Source organism: Canis lupus, chromosome 8 (assembly GCF_003254725.2).
Source record: "Canis lupus dingo isolate Sandy chromosome 8, ASM325472v2, whole genome shotgun sequence".
Classification (NCBI taxonomy): domain Eukaryota; kingdom Metazoa; phylum Chordata; class Mammalia; order Carnivora; family Canidae; genus Canis; species Canis lupus.
The window spans coordinates 40,713,905-40,737,129 of record NC_064250.1 but is presented as its reverse complement, the minus strand read 5'-3'; the positions used below and the strand labels follow the sequence as shown (position 1 = coordinate 40,737,129).

Here is a 23,225-nt window from a genome sequence, read left to right as displayed (position 1 = left end):
TATATTCTAAGTTGTCATAACTGCTTTTCTCTCCATAAACCCCTTATAACAATGGACTGTATATGTCAGAAAGTATCCTACTTCTATAAAGAAATAAACCATCTTCATTTAAGTTGTTTTGCCTAACAGTTTGGATGGTTTGTAATTAATTTGTAATTTAATGTTTAATTAAAATGCTAAAATACTAGATTATCCAAATTATACAACTTTTTTCCTTACTGACATTCTCTACAATAAAATAGGAGAACACTTTTTTTGTTACCATGCTAATAAGCACTAAGGATATAACAACTGAGAAAACAGCCTGCTGCCTATAATTTAACTGCTACCAATGAATCCATGTATTTAAAGTTAGAAGTTCAACTCTCAGAAAAACATACATCCTATTTCAGAGATGAAAACAGGAATAAGGACTTTGCTATAAAGATGAAGCAATTTATCACTTGCACACTTTCTTGCTTTTTATTTTAAAACAAGCTCAGAGATTATCTTTATCACTACAAAAATGCCAAGTTTTCTCAACAGTAACATAAAAAAAGACAATAAAGAAAAAAGAAAGCATATGGAAATACTAAATAAAACCACAGGAACTCTCAATCTAATTCACAAACTGGTCATCTGTTTTAATAAAGTTTTATGAAAACATGGCCACACCAACTTGTTAATGTATTTTCTATGCTTACTTTTGAGCTATCATGGCAGAGTTGAGTATTAGCAACAGAGTCTGTATGGTCCACAAATCTAAAATATTTACTATGTGGCCCTATAAGAAAAAATTTGCCAAGCCCTACTGTAACTGATTGGGTATCTACTCTCAAAATTCAATAATAAATTTTAAAAATAGCTAAATTTTTAATACACTTAAAAATTCATTAATTTTACATAACAGGTTAAGACACAAATGCTTATACGGTGTAATTACTATAGCTCTATACAACATAATTCGAAGGATTTACTCCCACTAGGAAACTGCTAACCCTCTCTAGATTTTTCATCTGTAAAATGGTGATAATAATTAGTTATTATAAATTATTGCAATAAAATGTGCTTTTCATAAAAATTAAACAAGAATTAAATAAGATGTAAAGAGTTAAAGATGTAAGAGCTTATGATGACTGGCACATAAAATTTACTCGACAGAAAAAAAATAAATAACAGAACTTCCACTTCTAGCCATGGCAGAATAACTGGTATCTGATTACATCTTTCACCATATACAGCTATAAAACTGAAGCAAGAGATAAAACAGTATCTGTTTTCAGACACTGAACCAAAGAGCAGCCCAGGATTGAGATTCATAAAAAAAGAAACATACACAGTAAGCCCCACAACAGTCAGGGCTTTCTGCCCAGAAGCATGTTCCAAACTACTCTGCAGGGAAGATAGAGCCCAAGCAGAGCCCAGTGGCCTCAATGAGCTAAAGATGCAGATATAGAGTTTAGGGACATTAATGCGGATGGAATTTACAGGGTTGTTTATCAAAAAGTAGGTAGTTTTACATAAAATGAATTCCAGAATCTGCAATAAGGTCTACAGCTTTGGCAAATTCCACACTTGCATGCACAGGGTGAGATTCTATGAGATCCGCACACTACAGTACTAGGAAACTTGGGTTAAACTGTTAATTCAAAAATCACAGTACTGTACTAGTTAAAAGTCCTGACCATTCAGAGTAGAGCAAACTCACTCAACACTCCAGGCATTCAAATAAGATCCCAGAAAGGCTACTATTTAGTACATTTACTCTGGACTTGTGTAACAAAACTACCAAAAAGATCAAACTGACAAAAAGTCATCCATTATACACATAATATACAATAAAAATTATACAGTATGTAATTGTATAATAAAATTACTTGGAAATTCAAAGGCATAGGAAAACGTAAGAATAAAAAAGAATAAGAATAAAAAATAAGAATAAAAAACTGAATATAGGGCAGCCCCGGTGGCGCAGCGGTTTGGTGCCACCTGCAGCCTGGGGAGTGATCCCAGAGTCCCAGGATCAAGTCCCACGTCAGGTTCCCTGCATGGAGCCTGCTTCTCCCTCTCCCTATGTCTCTCTCTCTCTCTCTCTCTCTCTCTGTCTATGAATAAATAAATAAAATCTTTAAAAATAATAATAATAAAATCTAAAAAAAGAAAAAACTGAATATATAAGGGAGCATACAAAAACTTTAAATCAGCTATTATAAAGCTTAAGACTTAAAGGAAGAAAAATACAATGAGTTAACAGAGAATAGCAACATAAAAATATTTTTAAAAAAGCAAAAGAATTTCCAGTTTAAGATGGAAAATGTAAACATCTGGAAAGAGTGTCATTCCCACTAATTCAAGAAGGAAAAAAAAAAAAAAACTGTTAAACATTAAATTATCAACTTCTCCTGAGCCCATCAGAGAACTAAGGCCATAGGCCAAACAAGAAGAAGAAAGGCACCTAGGGAGAGAAACAGGACGTGAGCTTTTATCAACCTGGAACAGATACCACTGAACACTGTATAAACCACCAAGATTACACCAGAAATTATAAATCAACTACTAAAGGCTGGGGAGCTATCAAGAATATAAAATCCGGGGCAGCCCCAGTGGCACAGCGGTTTGGTGCCGCCTGCAGCCTGGGGTGTTATCCTGGAGACCCCGGATCGAGTCCCACATCCAGCTTCCTGTAGGGAGCCTGCTTCTCCCTTTGCCTGTGTCTCTGCCTCTCTCTCTCTGTGTGTGTCTCTATGAATAAACAAAATCTTAAAAATAAAATAAAATAAAATAAAATAAAATAAAATAAAATAAAATAAAATAATAAAATCATGAGGGGGCTGTAGTAGTGGGAGGGTTGTACACTGTGACACTGTGATTTATAATAAGAAATATATATTTGTTCTTCCCCTTTCCTGGCAGAGCTCCTAAAACTCTTGCAATTTCTGAAGTGATAAGGATAAAGATGTCTTCTATTATTCATAGCAAGTGCCTTTCAACCACACCTAAGTTTATGTTAATGGAGGTGACTTTTGGAAAGCCTCAGAACCTAAGGATAGGGACTGCTTGCCAGGAAAACCAACCAAGAGATAACATGTTTGGAATTTTCAGCCCCAAAACCCTCACTTACAGGTTGATGAACATGTGGCAATGCTGAGGGTAGCACCTGGAGAGAGCATGGAAACCCCATGGCTCTTCCCACCTAACTTAGTCTATGTAACTTTTCCATCTGAATTATATTATTTTATAATAAACCAGTAATCTAGTATGTAAACTATTCTCCTGAGTTCTCTGAACTGCTCTAGCAAACTGATTGAACTCAAAGAGGAAGACTTGGGAATCTCTGATTTCTGGGACTTTGGTCAGAAGCATAGATAACAACCTGGACTTGTAAATGTCACCTAAAATGAGAAAGGACCAGTGTTAAAGGACTAAACCTCTAACTGGCGGAATCTGAGGCTGACTCCAGGTCGACAATGTCAGAATTGAGTTAAACTGCGGGACACCCTGCTGATGGCACAGAACTGTTTGGTGTGTAGAAGATCCACACATACATTGTCAGAAGTGTTCTGAAGTAAAGTGCTCTGATTGCAAGTAGAGTGTTAAAAGTAGAAGATGGGAACACCTGAGTGGCTCAGTGGTTGAGCATCTGCTTTGGCTCAGGTCGTGATCCTGGGGTCCTGGGATCAAGTCCCACCCATATCGGGCTCCCCACAAAGAGCCTGCTTCTCCCTCTGCCTATGTCTCTACCTCTCTGTGTCTGTTTCTCATGAATAAATAAATAAAATCTTAAAAAAAAAAAAAAGGAAAGAGAAAGAAGACACATATAGGACTGTTTTTCTTTTATATACACCGTTTTGGACACTCTTCTTCCTGGAACCCCACCAGGAACACAGAAAAGCTGAGGGAGAATTCTGAATAAGTTCTCCATTGCTGGCTAAGGGAAAACAGTACACAAGCTGAAACTCTACCCAGAATCATCCAGCTTACCTCCCTTACAAAATAAAACCTTAATCTGCAAGTCTGTACTAGAAGGCACTGTAAAATTCCCTTCAACCTAGGTGGGAAACTGACCAGAATCATTTGGTTATCTCCCTGATTTTGTCCTGAGGCAAAACTTTAATAAGTAGGAAGAGGTACACCAAAACCATACTTTCATGGAAACTCACTGCACCTGAGAAGGAAACATGGGGGGAAGGGGTTGCCCCAACTTTGGGAGAGGAAAAGTAGGAATACATGCTGGTCCCAACATTACAATTGAAAGGACAGGTATACTCGTGAAGTCCATAATCCCAATATCCAGGTTCAAAACGCCTTTCTAAAATAGAGACTAGGGATTCCTGGGTGGCTCAGCGGTTTCACGCCTGCCTTTGGCCCAGGGCGCGATCCTGGAGTCCCGGGATCGAGTCCCGGGATCGAGTCCCGCGTCGAGCTCCCGGCATGGAGCCTGCTTCTCCCTCTGCCTGTGTCTCTGCCTCTCTCTCTCTGTCAATCATAAATAAATAAATAAATAAATAAATATCTTTTAAAGAAGATTAAAAGGATGCTTTAAAAATAAATAAATAAATAATAAATAAATAAATAAATAAATAAATAAATAAATAAAGACTAAATAATAGCAGTATTTGAAAGTAGGATGGTGTGTGCATAGTTACATGAACACACATATACATGCATTTAAATATATATACACATACAACCACACATACACAAAATCTTATTATTCCCACCTCACATTAGTAGTCTAAAATCCCTGCTCCCTTAATTTCATTGTTTCACAGTGCAGTCAGCAAAGAGGATTTTTTTTAATTTTTCATTATTGTAGTTGAAATACAATGCTGTATTAGTTTCCAGTACACAAAATAGTGATTACACATTTCTATTTTCTATTTCTATTATACATTTCTATTTCTACATTATACAATACTCAACACAATAAATGTAGTTACCATCTATCACTATATGACATCATTACAATATTACTGACTCTATTTCCTATGCTGCAATTTTTTTAAAGATTTATCTATTTATTTATTTATGATAGACACAGAGAGAGAGAGAGAAAGAGAGAGAGGCAGAGACACAGGCAGAGGGAGAAGCAGGCTCCATGCCGGGAGCCCAACACGGGACTCAATCCCGGGACTCCAGGACCATGCCCTGGGCCAAAGGCAGGCGCCAAACTGCCGAGCCACCCAGGGATCCACCCTATGCTGCAATTTTCATCTCTGCAACTTATTAATTTCATAACTGGAAATTTGTACCCCATAATCCTTTTCACCTATTTTCCCATCCCTACATCCCACTCACCTCTGGCAACTTGTTTGTTGCCAGAGGTGGCAACAAATACAACTCTGTATTTGCCAGTCTATTTCTGTTTTTTGTTTGTTTCTTTCTTAGTTTGTTTTTCAGATTCCACAAATAAGTGAAACTGTATAATTTGTCTTTCTCTGACTTATTTCACTTAGCCTAATACCCATGAGGTCCATCGATGTTGTCACAAATGGCAAGATCTCATTCTTTTTTATGGCTGAGTAACATTCCACTGTGTGAGTGACACATCTTCCTTATCCATTCATCTATTAGTGGGACACTTTAGCTGCTTCCATATCCAAGCTATTATAAATAATGCTGCAATGAATATAGGGGTGTATATGTCTTTTTTAATCTTTTATTTTCAGAAATAGCCAGAACAGGAATCACTGGACCATATGGTATTTCTATTTTTAATTTCTGGAGGAATCTCCATATTGTTTTCTATATTGGCTGCACCAATTTACATTCCTAATGGTGCACAAGAATTCCCTTCCCTCCACACTCTCACCAACACTTGTTATTTCCTGTCTTTCTGCTATCGGCCATTCTGACTGGTGTGAGGTGGTACTTCATTGTGGTTTTCATCTGCATTTTCCTGATTACTGATGTTGAATATCTTTTCATGTCTTCACTGGCCATTTATATGTTTTCTTTGGAAAAATGTCTACTCAGGTCTTCTGTCCATTTTTTAATTGCATTGTTGTGTTTTGGGGCTGTTGGGTTTTTTTTTTTTTTTTGGTGTTGAATTGTAGGACTTCTTTATATATACTACATATTAACATCTTATTGGATATATTATCTGCAAACTCCTCTCTCATTGTGTAAGTTGCCTTTAAAAAAAAAGATTTATTTTTTTTTTATTTTTTATTTTTTTATTTATTCTTGAGAGACACAGAAAGAGAGAGGCAGAGACATAGGCAGAGGGAGAAGCAGGCTCCCTGCTGGGAGCCCGATGCGGGACTCAATCCCACGACCCCAGGATCATGACCTGAGCCAACGACAGATGCTTAACCACTGAGCCACCCAGGTGCCCATGTAAGTTGTCTTTTTATTTTGCTATTGGTTTTCATTGCTGCACAAAAGCTTTTCATTTTGGTGTAGTCCCAAAAGTTTGTTTTTGCTTGTTTCCCTTGCCTGAAAATACCTATCCATAGATATGTTGCTAAGGCCAATGTCTAAGAGGTCATTGTCTATGTTTTCTTTTCTTTTTTTTTTTTTTATGTTTTCTTTTACAAGTTTGATGGCCTCAGGTCTTACATGCAGGTCTTTAATCCATTGAGTTTGTTTTTCTGTATGGTACAAGAAAGTCGTCTAGTTTCATTCTTTTGCACATAGCTGCCCAGTTTTCCCAGCACCATTTATTGAAAAGACTATCTTTTTTTTTTTTTAATTTTATTTATTTATGACAGTCACACACAGAGAGAGAGAGAGAGAGAGAGAGGCAGAGACACAGGCAGAGGGAGAAGCAGGCTCCATGCACCAGGAGCCTGACGTGGGATTTGATCCCGGGTCTCCAGGATTGCGCCCTGGGCCAAAGGCAGGCGCCAAACCGCTGCGCCACCCAGGGATCCCCTGAAAAGACTATCTTTTCACCATTGTATATCCTTGCCTCCTCTATCATAAATTGTTCATATAAACATGGGTATATTTCTGGGCTCTCAATTCTATTTCATTGATCTAAGTATCTATTTTTGTGTCAATACCATTACTGTTTTGTTTACTATAACTTTGTAATATAGCTTGAAATCTGAGATTGTGATACCTCCAGCTATGTTCTTCTTCCTTAAGATTGCTTTGGCTGGGGATCCCTGGGTGGCTCAGCGGTTTAGCACCTGCCTTCGGCCCAGGGCATGATCCTGGAGACCTGGATCGAGTCCCACATCAGGCTCCCTGCATGGAGCCTGTTTCTCACTCTGCCTATGTCTCTGCCTCTCCGTGTCTCTCTCTCTCTCTCTGTGTGTCTCTCATGAATAAATAAACAAAATCTTAAAAAAAAAAAAAAAAAACATTTCTTTGGCTATTCAAAGTCTTCCATGGTTCCGTAAAAATTTTATGATTATTTGTTCTAGTTCTATGAAAAATTCTGTTGGTATTTTGATAGGGATTGCATTGAATAGGTATATTGCTTTGGATACTTTGGACATTTTGACAATATTAATTCTTCCAATCCATGAGCATGGTATACGTTTCTATTTTTCTTTTCTTTTTTTTTTTAAGATTTTATTTATTTATTCTTGAGAGAAAGTCAGAGACACAGGCAGAGGCAGAAGCAGGCTCCATGCTGGGAGCCTGATGTGGGACTCGGTCCTGGGACTCCAGGATCACATCCCGGGCCAAAGGCAGGCACTAAACCACTGAGCCACCCAGGCTGCCCAGTTTCTATTTTTCTATGCCATCTTTAATTTATTTCATCAATGCCGTTTAGTTTTTACTCTATAGGTCTTTCACCTCCTTGGTTAAATTTATTCTTAAGTACTTTTTGGTGCAAATATAAATGGGATTATTTTAATTTCTATTTCTGCTACTTTGTTATTGGTGCATAGAGATGAAACAAAACTTCCTTAAAAAAAGGAAATGCAACAGATTTCTGTACATTCTGCAACTTTATTAAATTCAATTATTAGTTTTCATAGTTTTTTATGGTGGAGTCTTTTGGGTTTCATATATATATCTTGTCATTTGCAAATGTGGCAGTTTTACTTATTCCCTGCCAAATTGGAAACATTTACTTCTTTTTCTTGTCTGATTGCTATGGCTAGGATTGCCAGTACTATGTCACATAACAGTAACATGAGTGGACATCCTTATATTATTCCTGATTTAAAGGAAAAAGCTTTCAGCTTTTCACCATCGAGTATGATGCTAGCTGTAGGTTTGTCATATAAGGCCTTTTTATGTAGAGGTATATTCTCTCTAAACCCACTTCACTGAGAGTTATCATGAATGGATGTTGAATTTTGTCATATGTTTTTCCTGCAACTATTGAGATGATCATATAATTTTTACCTTCATTTTGTTAATGAGAAGTATCACATTGATTTGTGGATATTCTTTGCATTGCTGGAATAAATTCTACTTGATCAAGGTGAATGATTCTTTTAATGCATTGTTAAATTTGGCCTGCTAATATTTTAAGTTCTTTTGCAACTATGGTTCATCAAAAATATTGGCCTATAGTTTTCTAAGTGCCTTTGTCTGGTTTTGGCATGAGGACAATGCTGGCTTCACAGAGTGAACTTGGAAGGTTTCCTTTCCTCTATATTTTTTTGAAATAGTTTGAGAAGAGGGTATTAGCCCTTCTGTAAATGTTTTGGTAGAGTTCAACTGTGTAGCCATCTGGTCCTATGTTCATTGGGAGTTTTTTGATTACTGACTCAATTTTGTTACCAATAATAGGTCTTTTCAAATATTCTATTTCCTCCTCATTCAGTTTTAGAAGATTGCATGTTTCTAGTAATTTATCCACTTCTAGGTTGTCCAATTTGTTGGCATATTAATTTTTCATAGTAGTCTCTTAAATTCCTTTGTATATCTGTGGTGAGGGTTGTTACTTCTCTTTCATTTCTGGTTTCATTTGAGTCTGAGTCCTTTCCCTTTTCCTTAATGAATCTGGTTAAAGATTAAATTTGATAGATTAAAATCTATCAATTTTGTTTATTTTTTCAAAGAACCAGTTTCATTTATCTGTTCTATTGAGTTTTAGTCTCTATTCCATTTATTTCCACTCTGATCTTCATTATTCCCTTCCTTCTAATAACTTTTGGCTTTGTTCTCCTCTTTCTAGTTCCTTTAGGTCTAAGGTTAGATTGTTTCATATTTTTCTTGTTTCTTGAAACAAAGAAATTATTAATAAGATTCTATCTGATTTAGAACATGCACCCTCTCAATTTCTGAGTCCTAAACCATATTTATATATAGAAAGAGGTACATTTAAGTATAACTCAAAATTATTTTGGCCTGTGCATGGGAGAGGAGGGGGGATCATAAAATGTCACTGAATATTTTAGAAGCAGACTGGATTTCAGATATAAACTAAGATTTAATTCCACTATTTAAAAAGTTAAAAAAAACAAAAAAACAAAAACTAATGCCACAGGGATTTTCCCAAGGTCATACAACTAAATGATGACAGAGTCAGAACTGAAACCCAAGTCTACTCAGTTTTTAGTTGATGAATACAATAACCAAACTTGCTAGCTCATTATAAAAGTTTTTTCAAAAAGTTTAGGATCAAAAGGAAAAGCAAAAAAGCTAATATTATTTAAGTTCTAGTTCCTGACAATAAAATGACATTAGTTTCCCATACCCTACAAAGCAGAAATTTCTTCCTTTGAATATAGTAAACTTGAATTATGTGTCACTTTTAAACAATCGTCACTACCACAATCACAACATTGATTTTTGGTATGGAGACAAACCACAATTTCAGAAAATAAAAGACTCAGCAAGCGGTATTCAAACTAACCTTAGTTGGGATCCCTGGGTGGCGCAGCGGTTTGGCGCCTGCCTTTGGCCCAGGGCGCGTTCCTGGAGACCCAGGATCGAGTCCCACATCGGGCTCCCGGTGCATGGAGCCTGCTTCTCCCTCTGCCTGTGTCTCTGCCTCCCTCTCTCTCTCTCTCTCTCTGTGACTATCATAAATAAAATAAAAAAAAAATCAAACTAACCTTAGCAAACATATTTATATCTGTGTATTTATGTTTATATATAAAGTACATTAAGCAAGGCCTAAGAGTTATATGTAAGTGATGAATCACTAAATTCTATGGCTGAAACCAATATTACCCTATATGTTAACTAACTAGAGTTTAAATAAGAACTTGAAACAAACAAAAAAAAAGCAAGGCCTAAAAATTAATTTTCCAAATTTTGAATCACGCCAACTCATTCAGATTTATCAGTTGTGTACTCACACAGAATTATGTGAATTCTGTAATCATTAGGTTTATCTGTTTGTGAATAGGAAAAGGTTTCACTCAGTTACTTAATTTAGAAAGGTCAAACAACCCAGTATTAAATCTCTTATTATTTGCTCCTAAGAAGTGACTTTTATTATATAAATGGCATATCTAAGTTAAACACAGTAAGAAACAACATGACAAAAAGCACATGTATCCTATATCACTTTAGCAGATTTCTTTTGTCAAGACACCAAATTCACTAAGAAACCTGTCAAGTCCAAGTAACCTACCTATGATGTTCAAAGTACCACTCTTTTCCAAAAGATATCCATTGTCATCAAAGGAAAGAACTTTCAGTCCACAGTTCAGTTATTTGCCCAAAACAGTTACACCTTTCAGTATAAATGAGAAGCGTAATCAAAGTACACAACACTTAGCTATAAAAGATCAGCAAATAGAGTAGACAATGTGTTTACCATAAAAAAAAAAAAAAAACTAAACCCTTTAAACTATGACTGCTGCAATAAATTGCATTTTTATGAATGGGCATGGTTGTTGGCATATAATAACCCTCTCCTTGTGGTAATTTACCCCCTTATCTTCCTCCCCATTTTACAGATGAATCATCCAACACAAAAACTAACTAGAAATAGTAAATTTTATTTACTACACAAAACTTTGCTATAAAATTTGAGGAATAGATTTAATATACATGCCAAGGAATAACATTTTCTAATGTCAATTGTTAAAAAAAAAAAAAAACTATTGGGTTTAAATTATAGTAGCATTTGTAAAAAAGTAATTTTTAATTATTAATCTAAATTTAATTGTAGTATGCTAAAAATATAACAAGGTACTATCTTTTTTTGTATCCTTTCTTGGACCAGGAAGAATTTCAAATACAAGTTTACTTTTAAAATGTGATAGCATAAATCAAACATGAATTCTCAAATACAAAAAAAAACAATAGTAAGGCCAAAGTAGAACCTGAAATAAGGCTAAAAATGTTCCATTAGTGTAAAACCATTTGCATATGTTTTAGTAGATATATATATATTAGAAGATATATCTAAATAAAGCCAGCTACTGGTATATGTATAAAATGTTTTTTAAAAAGTTATACTAGGGATCCCTGGGTGGCGCAGCAGTTTAGCGCCTGCCTTTGGCCCAATGCGCGATCCTGGAGACCCAGGATCGAATCCCACGTCGGGCTCCCGGTGCATGGAGCCTGCTTCTCCCTCTGCCTGTGTCTCTGCCTCTCTCGCTCTCTCTGTGTGACTATCATAAATAAATAAAAATTTTAAAAAAAAATTTAAAAAAATAAAAATAAAAAAATAAGTTATACTAGAAATTTATACTGATTACCTTTAAAGAAAAGGACAAGAGGTTGAGGTTGAGAAATATCTTTCAATTTAAACACTTCTACACTATACTGAATATATAGTGTGTTTATATTTTAATTCTTCAAATGCAAATAAATCATAAATGAAGTACTAAGTAGACCATGAGAAAATAAGTATTAGATTGCCAAAACAAAATTAAGAATCCAGGGTATGGAAAGTACAGAGGATTAGATAAGACTAAATACCCTTTAAGGTGTATTAAAGGGTGGCAGACTGTGATATTTTTGTAGGAAGTGGAATATAGCAATGGGCAAAAAAGATAAACTGCTATTTATCATACCAAAATCTTGGTTTTGTGATCAAAAGAAGTCACTCTAAGAAAAATACTACTTCTAGATTCCTCTTACTCCTTTTTCAACCCTTGGGCTAGCTTCAAGATTTAATAAAGCCATATATAGAGTCTTAATCCCCACCCAAACAAAATAAAAGGGGAAGACACATTAGTGGTACCCAAGATCAAGTTTTCTTAATGAATTTTAGTCATTCTCAGTAAATATAGACAAGTAAATGAATGTATTAATTTTTTCTATAAAACTAACTTTATTGAATGTAGGACTTCTTTATTCTATAATTTTGTCCTTCCTTTTTTTGATATTCAGTTTTTGTTGTTGTTGTTTTTTTTTTTTAAGAGAAGGAGAAAGAGTAGGGGGGAGAGGCAGAGGGAAAGGGAGAGAATTTTAAGCAGGCTCCATGCCCACTATGGAGCCCCACATGGGGCTCAATCTAACAACATCATGATCTGAGCAGAAATCAAGAGCTGCACACTTAACCACCTGAGCCACCCAGGTGCCCCCAAATGTTCTTTTATCATCCAATGGTGATAGCTGATAACAGCTGGGGTTTTATTATGCTCTTGGAAAAATAAAGGGTTGGCACTACTTTTTCCATCCTCCATACTTTCTAATACATTTTACTAGTCCATGGAATCCAAAAATTTAGGAACTACTATGGTAGATACTAAGGATAGTTATTTTTGAGCCCAAAGTAAAGTTTAAATCTTCTTGTAATTTAATAAGTAACCACATTTACATAGAAATAGCTATCTATTTCCCTGGAGGTATAAAGGTAAATAGGAACTTCAGAAATCATTAAGAATACATGTTCACGTGCTCTGAATGCTTCAAATGGAAGATGCAATTATTTTATTCATGAAGTACTTACTGTGTATCTACAATGACAGTAATGTAAAACATTAATAAAAATTTGCTATGGCCTCATTTAAACTCTAAATAGTAGAATCAATGGTTAGTCAGTAGGCAAGAAAAGCCAGACAAGAAATTATCAGAATTTGATATCAGGGGACACCTAGGTGGCTCAGCGGTGGAGCGCTTGCCTTCGGCCCAGGGAGTGACCCCGGGATCCCGGGATCGAGTCCCACATGGGGCTCCCTGCATGGAGCCTGCTTCTCCCTCTGCCTGTGTCTCTGCCTCTCTCTGTATCTCTCACGAATAAATAAATAGAATCTTTTAAAAAAAAAAAAAAAGAATTTGATATCAGAAAGAGTCCTACCTGTGACCAACGAACAAAAAATGTAAGCAAACAGAATTACCAAGATGAGTTGGCAAAAGAAATAAAAAACTAACCACGAGGCCTAGGTTTCAGGAGCAAAAGTCCTTTCTCTACAAAGAGATAGTGATTAATTAGACAGGATACCTATTACTGCAACCAAAGTACTAAAAAAAAGTATTTGGTCATCAGAATCAGAAACAAATATATTCAAACTGAAAAAATAAGAATATAACTAGGTACATTTTTAGCTTAGGATTGTTGTACATTTCCTTTAAACCAGAAAGAAGTGAGTCCTATTCTAAGGTCTCGCTAAACTTTCAAATAAACATTAAAAAGTATCAGATAAAATTTAGAGCTAAAAGACAGAGGCAATGTCATTTAAATGAAATCTATTCAGAAATAATGCAGAAAGAACTCTGCTTTGGAACAAAAGTGAAACCAACAGCAAAGACTTAGGTACATGTATAATAAACCCACTATGCTGCAAACCCTATACATGTAGTATGAGGTTGAAATTACATCTTAATTTATTGTGTACATTAGCCATGCTAGATGTTATACCCTATATAATACTTTGCAATTATATTTCTAGCATTCAAGAAACTAAGTTCATGAGTCTTAAATGATCGTTATTCTTAAATCTAGAGCCTCACATACTGTTTAATAAGTTCTCTACAGGTTACATATTTAAACCAATAAAATTGGGCAGGCCCAGTGGCTCAGTGGTTTAGTGCCAGCTTTCGGCCCAGGGTGTGATCCTGGAGACCCGGGATCAAGTCCCACGTCAGGCTCCCTGCATGGAGCCTGCTTCTCCCTCTGCCTGTGTCTTTGCCTCTCTCTCTCTCTCTCTCTCTCTGTGTGTGTGTGATGAATAAATAAAATCTTTAAAAAAAAAATAAACCAATAAAATCCCTGAAGAAAAACTTTTTTTGTCTGTGCCTCCTTACTAAAAGCTGTCAAGACCTCAGGACTTGTTATCTTACATGGCAAGTATAGTTAAGATTATGTGCCAGGAGGTAGATTCTCTTGGTTCATTTGGGTTGGCCCAATATAATCACTTGAATCCTTAAAAGAATCTTTCTCAGTTGTTTTCAAAGAAAAAGTACAGGACAGATGGCAGTGTAAGAAGGACTAGACCTAGGACTGTTGACCTTGAAGGTGAAAAGAGGCAGCCATGAGCCAAAGAAAGTAGGCAGCCACTAGAACCTGGAAAATGGCAAGGGATTATCAGATTCTCTCCAATAGCATCCAGAAAGCAATGCAGCCCTGCTAACACCTTGATTTTAACCCAGTGAGATCCATTTTGAACCTCTGACCTACAGAACTATAAGATAACATTTATATTGCTTAAGCCATCTTCATTGTGGTAATTTGTTACAGAAATAGAAAACTAATGCAGTATATAGTGTATAAAGTAACTTCAGGTTTATAAATTAAGATTAATTTCAATTTACTCAGCCAATTTTAGAAAAAATACACAAACCATACATATAGATGAAAACACTAGACTAAAAATAAGATAACCTGTATTCTAGCTATAGTCTGACAACTGAATATCTGGGGGACTTTGAGTAAGCTATTTCTTCACCGTTTAGACACCAACTTCCCCAATCAGAAAATGTAATTTATAAAGCAATGGTTATGAAATAAATAAACACAGCAATTATATTCTATACTAGTATACTATACTCTATATACTACACTCTATATTCTGTACTATATACTATACTATATACTCTATACTACATACTATATTCTAGACTCAAGAAATCTCAGGATTAAACAGAATACAGAAATAGCTACTAATTTAAGATTATATTAATGAGACTAGCATTACATGTTTAATTCCATTTATAATAATGAACTCTACACTAAATGATATGAGCAATTAAAAGAAAAATGACTTAAAATGTGTAACAAAGCCCTTAACAGAAGAACCACATTTTCAAGGCTGAAAAAACAATAAAGATTTCTTGAGGGCAGCCCAGGTTGCTCAGCGGTTTAGGGCCGCCTTCAGCTCAGGGCCTGATCCTGGAGACCCGGATCGTACATGGCAAGTGTAGTTAAGATTATGGGCCATGAGGGGATCCAGTCCCACGTCGGGCTCCCTGCATGGAGCCTGCATCTCCCTCTGCCTGTGTGTCTGCCGCGCTCTGTCATTCATAAATAAATAAACAAACAAACAAACAAACAAACTTTTTTAAAAAAGATTTCTTGGAAGGAAGTCTATGATACAAAAAATATATGGGTCTGATGAGTATCATTATCTAAAGCACAGACAGTAAAATCAGATTATCTGACACCTTTTCTCTCATTGTTGCACAGAAAGAAATGTTTTTGATCTTCAGAAACTGAATGTTGTCCTCTTTGTGTTTTACTCACTGTTTCAATTATGTTTTGTACAATAACAAGGTATTTATGTCATTTCTTAAAATAAATTCTGAGTACATACTATCATAATGCTATAGTGTCAGTCTTATACAGGGATGCTTCCTAATACATCATGATAAAAATTACCAAAACTCAACTAGAAATCTATCCCACTTTGAGAGATTTAACACAATATAAACTGTCAGTCTTATACAGGGATGCTTCCTAATACATCATGATAAAAATTCCCAAAACTGCCTTTCCGCGCTACCCAGGGAAGGGTCCATACGGCATTGTTTTGCGTTCCCATCGTAACTTAAAGGGAAACTTTAACAATGTCCGGAGCCCTTGATGTTCTGCAAATGAAGGAGGAGGATGTCCTCAAATTCCTTGCAGCAGGAACCCACTTAGGTGGCACCAACCTTGACTTCCAAATGGAACAATACATCTACAAAAGGAAAAGTGATGGTATCTACATCATAAATCTGAAGAGAACCTGGGAGAAGCTTCTGTTGGCAGCTCGTGCCATTGTTGCCATTGAAAACCCAGCTGATGTCAGTGTTATATCATCTAGGAATACTGGCCAGCGAGCTGTGCTGAAATTTGCTGCTGCTACTGGAGCCACTCCTATTGCTGGCCGCTTCACTCCTGGAACCTTCACTAACCAGATCCAGGCAGCCTTCCGAGAGCCAAGGCTTCTGGTAGTTACTGATCCCAGGGCTGACCACCAGCCTCTCACAGAGGCATCTTACGTTAACCTGCCTACCATTGCTCTGTGTAACACAGACTCTCCTCTGTGCTACGTGGACATTGCCATCCCTTGCAACAACAAGGGAGTTCACTCAGTGGGTCTGATGTGGTGGATGCTAGCCCGGGAAGTCCTGCTCATGCGTGGCACCATTTCCTGTGAGCACCCATGGGAAGTCATGCCTGATCTCTACTTCTATAGAGATCCTGAAGAGATTGAAAAGGAAGAACAGGCCACTGCTGAAAAGGCTGTAACTAAGGAGGAATTTCAGGGTGAATGGATGGCTCCAGCTCCTGAGTTCACTGCTACTCAGCCTGAAGTTGCAGACTGGTCTGAAGGCGTGCAGGTGCCCTCTGTGCCTATTCAGCAGTTCCCTACTGAAGACTGGAGTGCTCAGCCAGCCACTGAAGATTGGTCTGCAGCTCCCACTGCTCAGGCCACTGAATGGGTAGGAACAACCACTGAGTGCTCTTAAGCTGCTCTTCCACAGAAGGAACAGAATGGAAATAAGGTTGACGGAAAATAAACAGTTTCTTAAAAAAAAAAAAAAAAAAAAATCCCAAAACTCAACTAGAAATCTATCCCACTTTGAGAGATTTCATTTAAGAAGGGAAAAAATGTCACCTTTTCAGGGTTGTAAAGAGAAAATATTTCTATTATGAAATTTTTAAATAATTTTCCAATGAATTACTAAACTACTCCTAAAATATTGAGTACCTACTAATGACCATCAACTGTCTCTGGTAAATAATAATTAGAGCCATTTGTTAAAATCCCAGCCAGATCAAAGAAACATTTTTAAACCAAAATGAGAATCAAGGGCAAGAGAAAATTCCAAATCAAAATTTGGAATTCCACAACTACTAGATATGTTAATAATTCAAATAACTGAAAAATAACTTTTAAGGGATTTAATCCATACATAATTCTGAAATTGCACATTCTTTTAAAAGTCAATTTTTGATGACAGCTTTCTTTAAACACTTAAGTTAGAAAATCCAGTAGATTCAGAAGAGAACATACATATAATCTGACACTGAGACCTCAACTACGTTACCGTTTTTTTTTTCCTTTTCAACTTTTTATTTAAATTCTATTTAGTTAACATACAGTACAATATTGGCTTCGGGAGGAGAATTCAGTGATTCATCACTTACAGTACTAAGTGCTCAACATGACAACTGCTCTCCTTGATACCCATCATCCACCAACCTTCCTCTATCAACACTGTTTATTCTCTAAGAGTCTCTTATACTTTGTTTCCCCACTCTGTTTTCCCCCTCCTTAAGTTCATTTATTTTGTTTCTTAAATTCCACATGAGTGAAATCATAGTATTTGTCTTTTTCTAACTCATTTCACTGAGCATAATATATTCTAGCTCCATCCATGTCATTGAGAATGGCAAGATCTCATTCTTTTTGATGGCTGTAATATTCCATTGTGTATATATTCCACATCTTTATCCATTCATCATTTGATGGACATTTGGGGTGTTTCCATAGTTTGGTTATTATTGATAATACTGCTCAACTACCTTTCTTGTAATTTAATACTTTGGTCTTATTCCTGACAAAACATGGAGGCTTTGAGAACAAAAATATACTACCTTCAAAAATTATGTAGTATGATTTAATGTAAAAAAAAAAATCTTCTTCCCTCTAGAAGATTTCCCTTAGAAGTGATCACAATTCTGCCAATACAACTGAAGACAAATTTCTAGAGATGTAATTTATATAAGCAGTCATTCTATTGATAAGTGCCAAGTATTCAAAGTATTGTTCATTTAAATCAGTGTTGACTTGCCCTAAAGTGGTAATTACAAGTCACTTTGTATTAAGCCATCATTTTATCATTATATTCTTGACAAAGCTTGGGAAAACATTTTAATATCTTAGTACTTATTAAACATTATTAATTTGTTTTTTTAATTAGAACATGCATCAGAGGCTGAAGCAGAAGTCTTTGTATATTCTAGCACCCAAACATGCTATGATAATTGCCCTGAAGGAACATCAATTTAAAACAGCAATGAAATAAAATGTATGTCTGTAAATCTTCAATGAATTGAGGTACGCCTGGGTGGCTGAGTGAGTTAGGCATCTGCCTTTAGCTCAGGTCATGATCTCAGAGTCCTGGGATTGAGTGCAATTTGGGCTCCCTGATCAAGGGAGAGTCTGCTTCTTCCATTCGCTCTGCTCCTCCCCACTCCCAGCTTGTGCTATCTCTCAAATAAATAAATAGAATCTTAAAAAAAATCTTCAATAAATTCAATATTAAATGTTCAATATATTTAATATGACTATATAAACAGATTTTTAAAACTAGTTTTTTTTTAAGATTATTTATTTATTCATGAGAAACAGAGAGAGAGAGAGAGAGGCAGAGACTCACAGGCAGAGGGAGAAGCAGACTTCATGCAGGGAACCCATGCGGAACTTGATCCCGGGTCTCCAGGATCACGCCCTGAGCTGAAGGCGGACGCTAAACTGCTGAGCCATCCAGGCTGCCGTAAAACTAGTTTTTAAATTGAGGAACTTCGGGCACCTGGGCAGCTCAGTCAGTTAAGCATATGCCTTCAGCTCAGGTCATGATCCCATAGTCCTGGAATCAAGCCCCACATCTGGCTCCCTGCTCAGCAGGGAATCTACTTCTCCTTCTTCCTCTACCTCTCCCCTTGCTTGTACCCTCTATCTCTCTCAACTCTCTCAAGTAAATAAATAAAATCTTTAAAAATAAATAAATAAATGGAGGAATTTATAATTTGGGGCCAAAAGTTAGGCTTACACTAATGTCTCAAAAACCAGTGGATCTGAATATAAACTAGTTTCCTTTCATTTTTCAAATCAGAATATATACCTAAGAAGGAATATCTAGTGGGATTATTTAGATATTTCTAATCATGTCCTTCCATCTCCACTGTTTTTTGTAATCCCTTCACATACTCTGACTTCAAAAAAATATTCTGCTTTGAACTTCCTATCAAGATGACATAGTAAGTTTATATTTAGACTCACCTCATCACAGCCCCAGACACATGGTAATGACAAAAGAGAAAAGAAGAAAACTGCTGGGGCCCGGCAGGGTGAGGGTTGGGGTAGATTTAGCTAGCCTTTAAAAAAAAGAGGGGACACTTGGGTGGCTCAGTGGTTTAGCGCCTGCCTTCAGCCCAGGGCATGATCCTAGAGTTCCGGGATCGAGTCCTGCATCAGGCTCCCTGTATGGAGCCTGCTTTTCCCTCTGCCTATGTCTCTGCCTCTCTCTCTCTGCGTCTCTCATGAATAAATAAATAAAATCTTAAAAAAAAAAAAATACGACAACTCAACTGAAAAATGGGCAAAAGACTTGAGCAGATATTTCACCAAACAGGATATATGGATAGAAAATAAGCACATGTAAATATGTTCAACATCATTAGCCAAGAGAGAAATGCAAATTGCAATAAGATATCAGTACACACCTATCAAAGACTAAAATAAAATATTGACAATAACAAGTGCTACTGAGGATGTAGAGCAATTAGAATTTCATACATTGTTGGGGGATGCAAAATGGCACCGCCACTCAGGAAAACAGTTCGGCAGTTTCTTCCAAGTTAAACATACACTTAGCATAGGACTTGGCAATCCCACTCCTAGGTATTTACCCTAGAGAAACAAAAACACATGTTCCACAAAAACTGTATATGAATGTTTATAGCAGCTTTGGTAAAAAAAAAAAAAACTCCAAAAAACAACAACAAAAAGCACCAAAATGTCCTTCAACTGGTGAATGGATGAACAAACTGTGGTACATCTATACAACAAAATACTACTCAGAAAAAGGAATGAACTATTCATAAATGCAACAATTTGGATGAATCTCAAAAACATTATGCAGAATGAAAGAAAACAGTCTCGCAAAAAGCTAAATAATGTATGATTCCACTAATATGACATTCTTGAAAAGATAAAACTACAGTGACAAAGAACAGAACAGTGGTTGCCAGAGTTTATAGATAGGGGAGCATATGACGAAATGAAACAGCACATAAAGGGATTTGGTCTGATGGGATTGTTCTATATCCTTACTATGGTCACCATGGTGACCATGGTGTGTTAAAATCCACACAACTATGCCAAAAAAAGGTGAGGGGGGGAAACAGGTAAAATGGGATTAAGCATACAGTTATCTTGATGAGCACTAAGTAATATATGGAATTGCTGAATCACTATATTTTACATGTGAAACTAATATAACACTATGTCAACTACACTGGAATTAATATTGAAAAAAAACAAAAAATTAAGGATTAAATATGCATTTACATAAATATTTTACTAATTACATAAAAAGCATTTAAGTGTTTATATATTTTAAGAATTACGTAAAAAGTATTTAAATATTTGTGTATATATATTCCCCACATTCTTATTCTGTAGTCCAGAAATAAGATGAACGGAGCTAAAGCTACAAACATATTGAGCTCCTTTGTACAGAAAAAGCAGTAGCAGAATATCAGTTCCTATAGGGTAATAGCAACTAAAGTTCACTAGCTCTAGCAAAGACCTGTACAGCTAGATTCACTATTTGAACTTACACCTTAAATCGCTACTACACCACTACAACCCTAGCCTCTGGAAAGAAGGCTGGGGGTAGAAAATAAAACTATTGTCAAACTACTACCGGGACTAACACTCTGGAGGAATCACAAGGAAAGAGCCTCAAAACCTGCAAAGATATTCCCTCAAGTTGCTGACTTCTCCTAAACTGCACATACACAAGGCAAAACTCTAAGAACGCTAGAAGAAAATTGCAGCTGAGAAGCTAAAGATCTGAGCCAAGATTTTAGTAGCCTCACAACTGAGAAGACTGTCATTTAAGGCCTGTTCATTTAAAAGGACCCTGGCCTTTAACCTGAGACTTAACAATGGCCTAGGTTTAGGACTACAGGCTCTAGTATGCAGTAAGATCAAAAGAGAAATTGATCAACCCTAACAATGCCTAAAACTAATCCTCAACAGATCACAGATGATTTACAAAACAGGCATAAAGTATCTGACATCAAAATATTACCCCTGTTTTCTTAAGAATAAACCTTCAAATTCTTCTGTTCCTACTACATGGATTAAAACAGCTAAATCAGTTGAAGCCAGTTTATGTCTCATAGTATTTCAGTATTCATATAGCTATTGCTCTGATCTCTACTAACAAACAACTTTACATTCTATCCTTTCTCTTTCCCACTCATGAATTTAGCTTGTACAAGCTAACTCAACCTAATGAAATTTTATTAGTTCAGCTGTTCTGCTAAATCATTTTCCTAATTCCAATCAGATTAGATGAAATAATTTTTATACACAAAAGATAAAAAGATTGCTAATCACTCTATTATTGGGATTCTCTTGAATCAGGGTCCTCTCCTAAGTCCAAATGGCTATGGTTGGAAAGAATGTATCAAGAGATACAAAATGCACATCTCCTGGGCATAATTCTTGTGCAAAGGCCAATAATACAAAAGTCATATCGCTTAAAAAGATATGTAGGTAGAAAAGTAATTAATCACTCTAGAGCCTAGGATTAAAGGCCACCAGAGTAGTCTCAAATATAATACTTGTGCTCTCAACCTCCTTTAAAATCATTCAATGCATACTATCAACTATATATGAATAATAATATGCCGAATGGCAAATATTTGTATAAAAAAAGGTCCCCATACTCAAGTAGTATGCAATCTAGTTGAATAATATTCATATACATGAAACATTTAAACAATAAAACAGGATAGAATGTGATTAAATGCTAAAATGAATAGAAGCCACTAAAAGTGAGAATTTTAAAAAGGTTTTATAATAATTTTAGATACTCATCACATAAAAATGCTTTAGTAGTTACTTGTTCATGAGCAAATAAGTTCATGTTCACTATAGCAGAGAAATCCCAAATGCTAAGACAAGCCCTATTTTTTAAGATATCTCTATTTCAGATGATTTTGTGTGAGCTTATTCTTACACTTATTTAGTAGTACAATCAGCATAAAAATGGAATCCATCTCTGTGTACTCTTTCAAAAGAATGATTCTTTTAAAAATAGGATGTATTTACTTGTTAAATAAATATTTATTAAGCATCTGCTGTATGCCAGACACTGTGATAGATGCTAGGGAGATAGAGTGATAAACAACATAGACATTTGTAAAATAGCCACTTCATTCCCCTACTGATAAACATTTATGAATATTATAGCAATTAGGGAAGAAGATGAAAATTATTACTTGGTAATATTATAGAACTTAAACAATTTAAACAAATGTGTGCATAAACGTGCATATGTATGTTTGATACAATATACCATATGTGTAATATACCATTCTATGTAATCTACCATATGTTCAGGATCTGCTACAGAGATATTATTTTGTGACATAATAACCTAACATTAGGTATTTATGCTACTACCATCTTCTGGTTTGTTTGTTTGTTTTCTGTTTTTAAACTAGTAACTTGTTTATCTTCACATTCTGAATTTCAGAATTCTGAATCCACTTTTGTTCCAAAATTTTAAATCTATACATTATCTGTCACAATGAATAGACATTTTTTCAAAGAAGACATACAGATGGTCAATAGACACATAAAACGATGCTCAATATCACTTATCAGGAAAATGCAAATCAAAACTATAATGAGATATTACCTCACATCTGTCAGAATGGCTCAAATCAACAACACAAGAAACAACAGGTGTTAGCAAGTGGAGAAAAGGGAACTCTCTTGCACTGTTGGTGGGAATGCAAAGTGGTGCAGCCACTCTGGAAAACAGTATGGAGGTTCCTCAAAGGTGTATTTTTTTTTTAAGATTTTATTTATTTATTCATGAGAGACAGAGAGAGAGAGGCAGAGACACAGGCGGAGAGGCAGGCTCCATGCAGGGAGCCCAATGTGGGACTCGATCCCAGGACTCTAGGATCATGCCCTGGCCTGAAGTCAAGTGCTCAACCACTGAGCCACCCAGGTGTCCCTCCTCAAAAGTTT

At 35.9% G+C, this 23,225-nt stretch overlaps 2 protein-coding genes across 15 annotated transcripts in view; one reads left to right on the top strand and one right to left on the bottom strand.

The window, feature by feature from the left end:
* GPHN (gephyrin) overlaps positions 1-23,225 on the bottom strand; it is a 634,768-nt gene that overhangs the window by 572,506 nt on the left and 39,037 nt on the right. The window lies entirely within an intron of this gene.
* On the top strand, positions 5,341-16,779 carry LOC118355584 (40S ribosomal protein SA-like). The gene has a single exon (XM_035720258.2). It carries the CDS (start codon positions 15,802-15,804, stop codon positions 16,687-16,689), a length of 888 nt encoding a protein of 295 aa, XP_035576151.1. The 5' UTR covers positions 5,341-15,801; the 3' UTR covers positions 16,690-16,779.